This window comes from Gossypium hirsutum, chromosome A10 (genome assembly GCF_007990345.1).
Source record: "Gossypium hirsutum isolate 1008001.06 chromosome A10, Gossypium_hirsutum_v2.1, whole genome shotgun sequence".
Classification (NCBI taxonomy): Eukaryota; Viridiplantae; Streptophyta; class Magnoliopsida; order Malvales; family Malvaceae; genus Gossypium; species Gossypium hirsutum.
This window is the reverse complement of record NC_053433.1, coordinates 98,439,456-98,450,935: the sequence shown is the minus strand read 5'-3', so window position 1 is coordinate 98,450,935 and position 11,480 is coordinate 98,439,456. Positions and strand designations below refer to the sequence as shown.

The 11,480-nt window shown below is 33.9% G+C and overlaps 1 protein-coding gene across 2 annotated transcripts; it reads right to left on the bottom strand.

The window, feature by feature from the left end:
* Positions 1-1,471: 1,471 nt before the first annotated feature.
* LOC107896646 (topless-related protein 2) lies at positions 1,472-9,578 on the bottom strand. Of its 2 annotated transcripts, XM_016821859.2 has the most exons (25): positions 9,137-9,577; positions 8,860-9,039; positions 8,631-8,744; positions 8,390-8,548; positions 8,134-8,305; positions 7,903-8,029; positions 7,417-7,532; positions 7,190-7,325; positions 6,956-7,065; positions 6,482-6,551; positions 6,334-6,407; positions 6,153-6,248; positions 5,974-6,066; positions 5,316-5,443; positions 4,959-5,193; positions 4,706-4,864; positions 4,521-4,610; positions 3,812-3,964; positions 3,601-3,711; positions 3,276-3,452; positions 3,042-3,170; positions 2,860-2,955; positions 2,276-2,458; positions 2,027-2,202; positions 1,472-1,880 (listed from the first exon to the last, which is right to left on the bottom strand). In XM_016821859.2, exons 1-25 carry the CDS (start codon positions 9,214-9,216, stop codon positions 1,673-1,675), a joined length of 3,372 nt encoding a protein of 1,123 aa, XP_016677348.1. In that variant the 5' UTR covers positions 9,217-9,577; the 3' UTR covers positions 1,472-1,672. The 2 variants fall into 2 exon arrangements, with proteins under 2 accessions (XP_016677348.1, XP_016677351.1); XM_016821862.1 differs by lacking the exon at positions 4,521-4,610 and having other exon boundaries at positions 9,137-9,578.
* Between the last annotated feature and the right edge of the window lie 1,902 nt (positions 9,579-11,480).

Below are 11,480 nucleotides of genomic sequence, written 5' to 3'. Positions count from 1 at the left end.
TTTTTTATTGTTCATAAGTTGTAATTGATATCTTCAAATGTAATCCGAATCTAATCGCTTAACCAACTATCTTAAAAGGTAAATTTGAGAAAGTGCATGCTATGAGATTTTCAAGATTTTAAAAGACAATACTTACAAGCTCTGCTTTTAAAAGAAAGGAAAGAAAACAGGGTTACTAGCTAGAAGTAATATCTAAATCAACATTTAAATGGTAACAAAATCTAATGGAGGGGATAAACAAAGAACAATTGCATAATTGTTGACAAAAATATTGATATGAATAATGGAGGGGATAAAGAATGAATTGGAGTCCCCACTGAGGAACATGAGATGTTTGGGAGTTCTTAGCTCATATCCCCTATTAAATGTACTACAACCAATACTGAAGATGTTGAACCATCCATCATTTCAGATTGCTGTTGATGACTCCAAACTCTAAAATGACAAGGTCCGAACCAGGTGTACTATCATCCTATCTACAGTTAAAATTGTTTAACCTAGGGGTAAAATCAAAAACAAATTTCTTTTGAAATATTCGTGTTAGTTACTATTTTTTTATGCGTATCCAAAAATGAAGTTGGGGATATGATCTTGTAAGAGCCTTTCAAATACTTAAGAATTAAATAACTTGAACATATCCGTATTGAATGCATAATTGTAACAACACTTACACCGAAATTCGAGTAAAAAAGGTATTATTTTGGACCCTACAAAGCTGAAGCATCTTCTAGTATAAGACAACATCAGTCTTCTTGTTTTGTATACAAGAATTATTAGAGAAAAACTGTAGAAGCAGTTCCAGAGTCTACACTCCCTCGTGAAAACAATTTGGCAAAGGCACGGTACAGTTTTAACATTAAACACTGAATATATAATCCAATTATGAAACTTCCAAGAGTTTACTACATGGAAATAATATATGTATATACAATATAAAAGTTGAAACACTTCGCAACTAAGAAAACTTTTGGGATTATTGGTCGCCTACTTTTACATAATCTTCACTATGTTCAATACAATGATTGAATTCTGAAAGTTAAAAGCTATCGATAGAACCATAACTTAAAGAAAATGTAAAGAACAAATGCAGCAAAGGGAATCTAACCAGTAAGCATGGCCTGAGCTGAGTGTAGAAACTAATTAAGTGAAAGGTCATCCATATCAGCATATCTTGCTTTTCTTGTTAATTATTGCGTGTTTGACTAAGAAAAGGTTGATCCTTTGTTTTGCCATTGCCACATGTTGTCTAAAGGAAAATGATTAGACAAATTTTTAGTTGGAAGGTATACTTTAAGTTAGTGTTCATGTATTAAGTATTTTTCTTTTTTTTAAATAAAATAAAATGATAAATAAATCTTTTCGTCCATAAATTTTTCCATGTGAAAAAAATGAAGTAAACAGCCTACTAAATGCCACTTTTATCTGAGAAATGACATGAAGTAACAATTAATTATGCAAAAAGAAAAAAAAATGAAGTAACAATTAAAAGTCACATTCATCAAAGAGATTAGCATTCAATATACATACATGAATATATCTTTGTTCTTGTGATCTAACATTTTTCCCCTATCTTCGAACATGTATATTTACACATACAAATGGAGGGGGAAAAAAACCCTACCAATTATAGGTGGATGACTTACAAATTACAGAGCAGAAGGGACGTTAATGTTCATCTCTGCAGCTGCTCGGAAGTATTAGTGGTGGATGGTGCTGCCATCTTGCCATTTTCTGTTCCATTATTGACAGGCACAGGCAGTCCCCACTTCCTCTCCGTCTCCAAGGGTTCTATAACTTTAACCAAACCATCGGTCAATCCAAGGGCTAACTGATTGGCTTCCTGTGGGTGTGCTGTGACAACAAGCGGGTGTACAATTTGGCTGTTGCAGTAGAACATTGAAAGTGAAAGTAAGAACTCACATTCATGTTTCACGTTAACAGAAACCAAGGTGCTGATATCCAAGGCTTTTCAACGCAAAAACAAGACAAATGTAATTACATGGCAATATAAGTTGTAAAGCATTACCTATTTGACATTCCCGGAGAGATATAAGCAGATGGTGCAATACGACATCTGAGCTTCAAGCTATCAGCATCAAACACTCCAATGTTGCCATCAGGAAAAGTAGCATAAACTAGTTGGCTATTGCAAGAATATGCTGCGCTACATATAGGTGAAGAAAGTACTTCTTGGGGCATCCACTGCAATATGAAAGAACGTTAAAATTTTTTCACAGCATACTATATTCATTACCCAAGCTGTAGCGCTTTTTACCTGTTGAATGCATTCCATCTTGTTAGCATCATATACTGCAAGTTGAGTTTCATGGCATACTAACAAGCGAACTTGATCAGAGTGAAATTGCACACGAGTGGCACCCTGAGGGGTCCTTCCAGGTGGCAGTTGAAGGGCAACTGATTTCATCTTTTCCCAGTTCTCCATGTTCCAAAAGAAAAGCTGCAAAAGAAAGAAGCCAATAACACCATAATAAAGGACAAGAAGAACCACTGGTCATATCTAACTACCAACTCGAAGAAAAAGTACAAACAAGAAACAAAAAGCATTAAAATTGGTTAGGGCATAATGCAAGAGAATGAGAGAAGTTTTTTTTCCGGCAACAGAAATTAATTTCTCTGAGCAAGATAACATGGGTACCACTAAGGTATTTAGATGCCTTAAATCTCCTTTTTGAGTATCAGATATATTTCAACCTTCAAATTACTCTTATCATCTATGAAACCGAACAAAACAAGTACAGAAAGAAGTATATCTTATTCTTTTTTCACGTTTCCATTTGAAATAATTGTAGGTAAAAAGTACCACAACCAGACACAAAGAGGTTTGATGATAAAGAATACCTGAGCATCAGCACCAGAAGAAGCGAGAAGGTTAAGACTGGTGGAAAACGCTAGACCAGTGATTCGTTTTTGGTGACCTTTCAATTTTGTTTTGACCTACAGGAGAGAAGCACCTCTGTTCATATTGAATATCAAAACGGTACTGCTAGATGATAGATACAAATATATATTGAATCATCTACCTCATCCACCCTGACATTGTAAATATGGATGGCTGAGTCTTCCATTCCAATTGCTATAATGTTATTATCTTGAGGATGAAATGCCAAGAAGGTCGAAGCTGGAGGAGGTGGCATAAAAGTTGTCATCACCTGCAAATAATGCAATATCACATCAAGTAGAATATCACAAGGATGGAACCAAAGTTGGCAAGAAACTCCAATTTAATTCAAAATCTGGCATAAACATTATTATACCTTGAACGTCATCATATTAAACAAGGAAACCTTTCCACCACATGCAGACATTACATAGGAGTCATTCTTGGACAGCGCTATGCATGGAACTGCATCTTCAGAATTCTCTGGAACATCATTAGTCATATGAAGACCACTGTTTGGTTGCCAGAGTTGTGGAATAATGCTAGCAGTGGCCTACGGAAACAGAAAAGAATAAAATAAAATATTACGCAAGAAATTTTTTCTACGAATACCATATGCACAAAACAGTACATGAACCTTCATATAAAAATATGCATGTCTATTTCAATGAAGAAATATATGTCTTCAAAGCATAAATCACCTTGCCACTAGAGTTTTGTTCACTGCGACTCCATTTCCATAGTTTTTGAACCCCATTTGTATATAAAGCAAGAACCCCAACACCAGAATTTGTGTAAAGAAGTCTAGCAACCTTAATATACAGGAAAATTAATAATCATAAAAATATTAACTGAAGAAGATAGTTGTAAATGACAATGTGAGAGAGCAAAAAGTAAGTAATAAATTAAAACCTTGCTAGCAATCTCAGAGTTATCTGGCAAGGTGACTGTTCGACATTGAGTAGGATCAACAATCTCGGTTAGCTCCCAAGGTTTGGTTTTATCAGACACATCCTCCAAATTTCTTGGCTTTTCAATGCCTCTAATCATTGGTTCAACTCCATTCTACAAGAAATTGTAATTAGAATTAGATGCTAGTTTAAAATATTGTAAAATTGCATCCAAGACAAGCAAACTAAATTGCAGCAAGCAAAAGGTCTGAAAATCTCTTAAATTTATCTTAATAATATTTTATGTTCTTTAATGTGTGAAGCAATTGATACTTGTTAAGTGGTTATCTCACATCTATTAAGTCTTGAGTTTCTTGTAGTCTTATATTCAAGTTAGGCTCTCCACCTGTTACCAGTGGGTTTTAGGTTAGATTCTTAACATGATAATATTTGAATTTGTTTTAATCTCAGTGTGAATACATTTATGAATGAAAATCCTAACAAGTGGTATTAAAACTCCTTGTGAGGCTGTCCATGTGTATGCCCTTATTAAGCTACACAGTGTTAAGTGGTGTTACCCCACATCTATTGAGTATTGGCTTTCCTATGGTCTCATATTCAAGTTGGACCTCTTCACCTATTACCAGTTGTATTTAGGTTGGATGCTTAACAATACTCATTTGCTAACCAAAAAAGACCACCAGCAAAAAATAAGTGCATGTGCAACATACAAGAGTTGAAGTAGGCTTGGCAGGGCTGTCTACACGTTCGACCTTGCTAACAACAGGACCAATGCTTGTAAGCATAAAAGAACTAGATACCTAATCCATAATCAAGAAAAGAAACAAAGTTGTCAATGGAAGTTCAAGACATAAACAAATGCAAAGTGAGTTAGCATTAAGATGGAAGATAAAACCTTCATCTCAAGTGGTGTTCTAGATGCTTCATAAGATTGAGCCTCCATTGCCCTTAATGCTCTAAGACCATTGGCATTTGCAAGAACCTTGAATCCATTGTCTGCTGTGGTAACAACGAGCAAATTTCCTTCCTTGTTGAATCTCAGTCGTGGACGACTCTAAACCATCCCAAATCAAGATTATGAAATTGAAGTCAAAGTTAGATTCAAGATGCATAAAAAGGGAAGCTCAAATGAAAAATGATATGCTAACCGGAAGCCCCCCCTCAGCTTCTGTGCTGGTGAGAATATTTGTATTGTCCATATCCCAAAATTTAATTTGGCTATCATCACCAACAGCCAAAAAGCGATTCTTAGTTGTGTCAAACTGTACTACACCAGGAGAGTTCTTTTTAAAACCAGAAAACGCCCTCCTTATTTTTCCTTCACTTTCATTCCATTCAACCAAAAATGAATCCCCATCCTTACTTGTCCCGCAAGAGAATAATCTGAATTAGAGAGGGGACTGTTAATTAGTTGCTTCTCTTACATGGCTAAGGAGATATGTAGGATCACTTTAAGAAAGAAAGACCAACCATTGCAGATAATATTTTGATTTTTATTTACATACCTACTACCATCAGCACTATAGAGCATTCTGGTACACCATTGTCCAGGAGCATCATAGTCAACTCTTGAACCCATATTGTCATACAGCCAAGCCTTAATTTTTCCATCAATAGCAGTTGAAAATATAAACTGCAAGAATATGATAGAAGTTCATGCAATAGCTTAATGCACAAACAATTCTACAATTGAAGAGCATATTTATCAAGTTTGGAACTGTTGAAGCCTGGTTAATAAAATGTGAAACAGATCAAATACAAGACAAATTAGACAGATGCAAATAATTTTCTAAGACCTATAGAAGGGATATGATAAAAGATGCACTGGCACCACGGCATTCTAATATTGTGTAGAGTTGAAGTTCCAGCATCCAAAGTAACAAGAATAGTACAATTTATCATTTATTGTACAATTGTACACATTACTGTTATCTATGGCACAGATTTAGTAGTTGTACATATTTCTGAAACAAAAAGTTGTCTTATTTTCTTCTCAGAGATTAAAGTACACTCTGATTTCTCATGGTTACTTGAGAAACAGGTAATAGCCAATTGCTGCACATACTAATTACTTCTATATCTAAATATCAGCTTATCCACAATAAAGTACTTTCCCTTAAAGCATAAATTATCTTCCGGACTTCATTAAAGGAAATATCCTACCTGAATATTTTCCTTCTGGTGAGGACAAACAGAATAAACAGGTGACTCGTGGCCTTCAAAACTAAAAAGCTTGTTTCCAGCCAAATCCCACACCTACAACAGATGCTACTGAAACTGAGAACATATGAAGTTCAAAGAGAAAGAAAAAAAGAGCAGTCTATTTTATTTACTTTCCTCACCTTTATCAGCTTATCATCTCCACAAGTAACAACACAGAGTTTTTTGTTTGGATGAGAGAAAGCTATATCGTTTACACCACCCACATGGGCATCAATCTATCAGAAATCAGATAGATATCAGTTTGCTGTTACGAGTAATGCCTCCTTAAGCAAAGAATAAGAAAATGAATTAGAAACATGCCTCTAGGTGTGGACGAAGTTCATTGGACCCTTGATATGCATGCAAATGAACAAGATGTTTTGTAAATGCAATTCCTGCAACAAGAAATTTTCAATAAAGAAGCCCAAAACTGGACTCATTAAAGGAAAATCACTCTTACAGCACATACCAATCAAATTTCCATCTGGGGTCCAAGCTACACGGTTTACAGATATGGATGAATCTTTAACAATACTAGCCTGCAAGAGATATCCATTATAATCCTAACAGATGTATATTACCAAAATTCCAGCATTCAAGAAGTTGCAAGCAAAAGTATAAACCTCATCCTATTTCAATAACATTTTAAGAAGATGGGAAGGGGTGAGACAATTAAAAAAAATGCAACTCAGTTGATTGAATCGGGAGGACATGGTTCTTACTCCAATGTATAGTTTTGAAGAAGAGAGAAGTAATTTAAAAAGGAGATGGGCCAATTCTCCCGTAACAGAAACAATTTGAGTGCCTAAACTGTGAAGTAACAAGCATTTTTAGACGTAGGTGACCAGCTGGCCAAATAGTCAGATATTTTTATCTCAGTCAAATTAATTCTACTACTGTCAGTAATAACATGATTTTCTTGGGTCAAAGATGCAAGATCAACCTGAAGTAAAACTGAACAAGAAGCCATATCCCGTATCTTGAATGGTTTTGTCAGCAACCTCTCTCGCTTGCTAACTTCCCATAAGGAAATTTCACCATTGCTACAACCAACTATTATGAAAGACGCATAAAGCAAAGTAAGAAAATACAATCCACGGCAACAAAACCAAAGGAATTAATTTTGATTTAAAATACTCCAGGCAAGATGGTTTTGTAAAGTTTTCAACAATTTTACCAGTAAGTAGCGTATGATGAAAAGGATGGAAATCCATGCTTGTCACATTGGATCCCTGGTGAATGGTACAAGCAACAGACTTGGGTAGGTCATCAAGTGACCATGAAGCATGTTGAGGAGGAGCAGGATATGTGACCTGGACTTATTAAGGATCCAATTAATTGATATCATAAGTTAGAGCATAGTAGTAACCTATGTGGGAAGCATCTTATCAACAACAGATTTACCTCGTCAATAGATTGTGCAGACCGCAACCGTTTCATTAAGTGCTCATGATCAGTGCTCCCATACTCAACCATTCCAGGTGTATTTGATGGTGTTCTCGGATGTTTCAGAACTGAAACTGCGGTAAAATTCAAAATCAGATCAGGTAAGGAACTAATTATACAAGACCAAGATTTAAGACTAAACAGAATGACCCTCTTTAAATCAAACTTAAATCAATTTGAAGGAGTATACGACCAAAGCCCTGGAGTCTCTCAACTCCCTTTTCATCAAGATCATTCCCACAGTTTCACTAACAAGGAGACAAACGAAGAGGGCAGAAAGCACAAAGAATAGATATATGTCCCAGAAAAATTTACTCAAATGAATATAATATCTGAAGGAAATATATGAAAACTGAAAAGTATTGCTCCTTAAAGATGTTTATTCGACTACCATGATGAACCTGACAGCCAAAATGTCAACAACAATAAAAACATTAATGTTACCTTGATTTTGAGGAAAAGGCAAGGATGAAGCAGAAGCAGAAGCAACAGCGAGGGCAGATTGGACTGATGAGGAAGGATTGACATTTCCCATCCAGCCAGCTAAAGCAGTAGGATTAGGTGGAAAAGACTGCAATGCCATAACATGAGACAAAAAGCATTCTAAGTTCAGTACTAGATACATGCATCAGGAATATCCATGATTCAAGACTATAGTAAGCATTAGGATCATACATGTGCTCCTACTGGAGCATATGTTGAAGGTTTAGCAACTGCAGCAACTGGAAAAGTTACTGGAGTAGGTGCACGAGCTCCATTTGGGGGTGAACAACTGTGATCAGTGAACAAGGTTTTTATATCTGGATTAGGCTTAGGGTTCTTGCACAGCTGGTGTTGCCAGTTCAAACTGCAAATAAACAATCAGTCAGATTCAACATCATCCATACCATAAATACGACCAAATTTTCATGTAACGATGGGTAAAAATCACCTTTGATTAATTAGAGTTCGCAACCGTGATGCCTTCAAAGTAGGGAAAACAAGCTTTTCACGAAACAAGGGATTTGCTTCTATTAGTTTCTTAAGCTCAATCAGCATTATGCTCCGAGCCGATTTAGTATCACCATACTTTGATAACTGCTCATTTTCCCTACATTATATCACAAACAAAAAACTTAGGAAGTCTTAAACTGCCTATAATTTTATATCCAATACCAACCTTCAATCATTACCTAAAGTTCCCCAGTGTTAAAAGGTGGGTAATTTCCTTAAAAAGTTCTTCATTAAATGTGGAAAAAACCTTCAAATCCTTCACTAAAATCTCAACAGCTTTAGCTCTATCATTACTGAAACACAACAAAAAAAATGTCAAAACAATATATTATTATACGTAATTACAACAAACCCAATCTCATTGGCATTAACTAAGCAAAAAAAAAAACAAAGGGAAACAGAGATTACCGGTCCAAAGCTTCTAGATACTTCTGCTTTCTGATCTCAAAAAAAATCTTCATTGAATACCGGTTATCGTCGACTTTAGTGAACCCAGATAGGTATTTCTCAACTTCGTCCCATTCTCCGGCGAGAATTTTCTCTTCGAAGTATTTCATGTTGAAGAAGAACCCTGACTCTTGCTCTAATCTGTGAGCTCCACCACAAAAAACGACACAAAATCCAATTAAAAACGACAATACCAAACATATATACATATATATGAAAAATGAATTTAAGAGCTTACCTGTGAACGGTCTCTTTAAATTTTTCTTCTTCAAGGAACTGGAGAATCAAAAACACTAATTCTCTGCTGAGAGAAGACATTTCTTCCCAATTACTTTGAACAAAAAAAAAACTTAATCAATCGAGAAATTGAGAATTTAAATTAGGGGCTAAGGTTTTTGATTTTGACCAAAAGAAATATAAACAGAGCAAAAGCGAGAGAAATGAAGTCTGAGGATGAGTGAAAGGTAAATTGAAGAAGATGAAGAAGAGGTGGTTGAAAAGACGGCGTCTCTTGTAAGTTAGCGGCTGGTGGTGGTGTTTAAGGTGAGGAATCGGTCGTACTTTTGACAGATTTCTAGGGTTAGCGGTTCCAATTTCATGCTTAGCGTTCAACGAAAACAGTAAAAGAAAAAAAAGCTGCCAAACCAATAAGAAAAAGAAATTGAAAAAGCGAAAAAGATAACGAAGAGAGAGAAGTTGAGTTCTTTTAACTTTTTTCGATGCATTTTTTGCAGGGTATCTGCGATACACAACAACCTATCACTTGATAAGTAAGTCAACTTATCACTGGATTTGATAAGTTCAAATACTTATGACTATCCTGAAACGATTACGTGGGGTTAAACTGATTTTTAGCTATTGCTGTCTGCAAACGGGAGTTTGTAGAACTGGGTTAGGTGATTACGTGGATGAAACTTAATGGTTTGTTGGAAAAGTTATTGAGTGGGTTGTGATGTAGAAGTTGATAACTTTTGGATTTGCGTGGTTTCTAACGGAACTGAAAATGGGAAATTAAGTGGATTAAATAAAAGATACTAAAGTCCACCACATCCATCTGCCGTTCCACTGTCGGTTAAAGACTCACGTGTCACACTTTGACACTGCAGTCTGCTCGACAACTTAAATTGTGTCAGGTTCTATTTTTTTATTTATCTCCTCAGAAATTCTAGAATCGGAAGCTTCCAATAAATTAAACTAGGAAATTAAGACTTAAATATACCCTTGATGTCATAAGTTAATCGTGGTAAATTTGAAAACTTATTAAAATATTTTGTATAAAATTAATAAAATTTTAATTTATGATACAATAAAATTTAAATATTTATTTTTAATTTATTTGATTACTTCTAATACTATTCTTTTTCCTTTTCTTTATTATATATATTCATATGGTAATGTACTAAATTATAATATATAGGGAAAAAAATAATTTATGGTGTTTTAGGATAAATAGTGGAATTTGTTAAAATAGTACATGAGAAATGAACATAATTGTTGAAAATAATTGATAATATTTTTTTATTTAAATTTATTTGTCTAGTAAAATACTTAGGTGGTGCTATTAATTTTTTATTTTTTATTTTAAAAGAGTTGGTTGCCATTATTTATAACATCAATTCAATTAAAGAGTTTTATATATTGTGTCAACCCTTATTTAGAGCAGTGGTTGGAATTTCCATCAATAACTTAGATGATATGAGTTTTAGCCTTGACATCCTCTCTCCCAATATTGTATTGATAAAAATAAACTATATCTATATTATATTACCAAAAGAAACTATACCTATATTACAATAAACTATATATATTAGAGTATGTCACACTTATAATGAGAGTGTAAAAATTATATAAAATGTTGATTAAAAATTTATGTAATAATAAAAAAAGTTTAAAATGACAAAGTTGAATATTCATAATAAAGGTATCTTAGGTTCAAATATCTTTAATCATAATAATATCTTTAAAAATAGTTCTCATAATAATATAACTTACTTTGTACAATTAATCATTTTTAATCATTTTTCAATTAAATTAGTGTACAATTAATTTATAATACTAATTTAATTGGAAATTTAAATAATATAAATATATCTTTAACTTGAGAAAAGAAAATCGAAGTCCAACGAAACCTTAAACACTTGATATCAAGCACGTCATCAAGATTGTGAAAAATAAAATAAAATAAAATAAAATAAAGAACACACAAATTTTACGTGGAAACCCTTTCGAGAAAAATCCACGGGCAGAGGAGAAGAAAATTCACTATGTCGAAAAATTTGAATTCAAATACAAAAGGAATAGACTATGTCTATTTATAGGCTTGTAAAGCCATATTCTAGTAGGATTGAAACACTTTATCCTAATCAATATAAAATAGATGGAGTTTAATAAGGTTTAAAAAACCTTATTCTAAAATAAAATAAAAGAAGTCTAGTTCTATATAGATTTTACTTTTATTTTATTTTCCATCGTATTTTATTTAAATTAGAATTTAGGTCACTTAATTCTAACAATCTCCACCTTGACACAAATTCTCAATGAACAAGTTCTTCATCGCGAACTTTTAATGAACAAGTTCTCTA

Excerpts from the sequence above, each read along its gene's own strand:
- LOC107896646 (XM_016821859.2), bottom strand. The coding sequence starts at position 9,216 with ATGTCTTCTCTCAGCAGAGAATTAGTGTTTTTGATTCTCCAGTTCCTT. Across the intron at positions 6,552-6,955 it reads CTTGTTCAGTTTTACTTCAG|GCTAGTATTGTTAAAGATTC; the intron begins GTTGATCTTGCA and ends TATCTCTTGCAG. Across the intron at positions 3,712-3,811 it reads ACTCTGAGATTGCTAGCAAG|GTTGCTAGACTTCTTTACAC; the intron begins GTTTTAATTTAT and ends CTGTATATTAAG.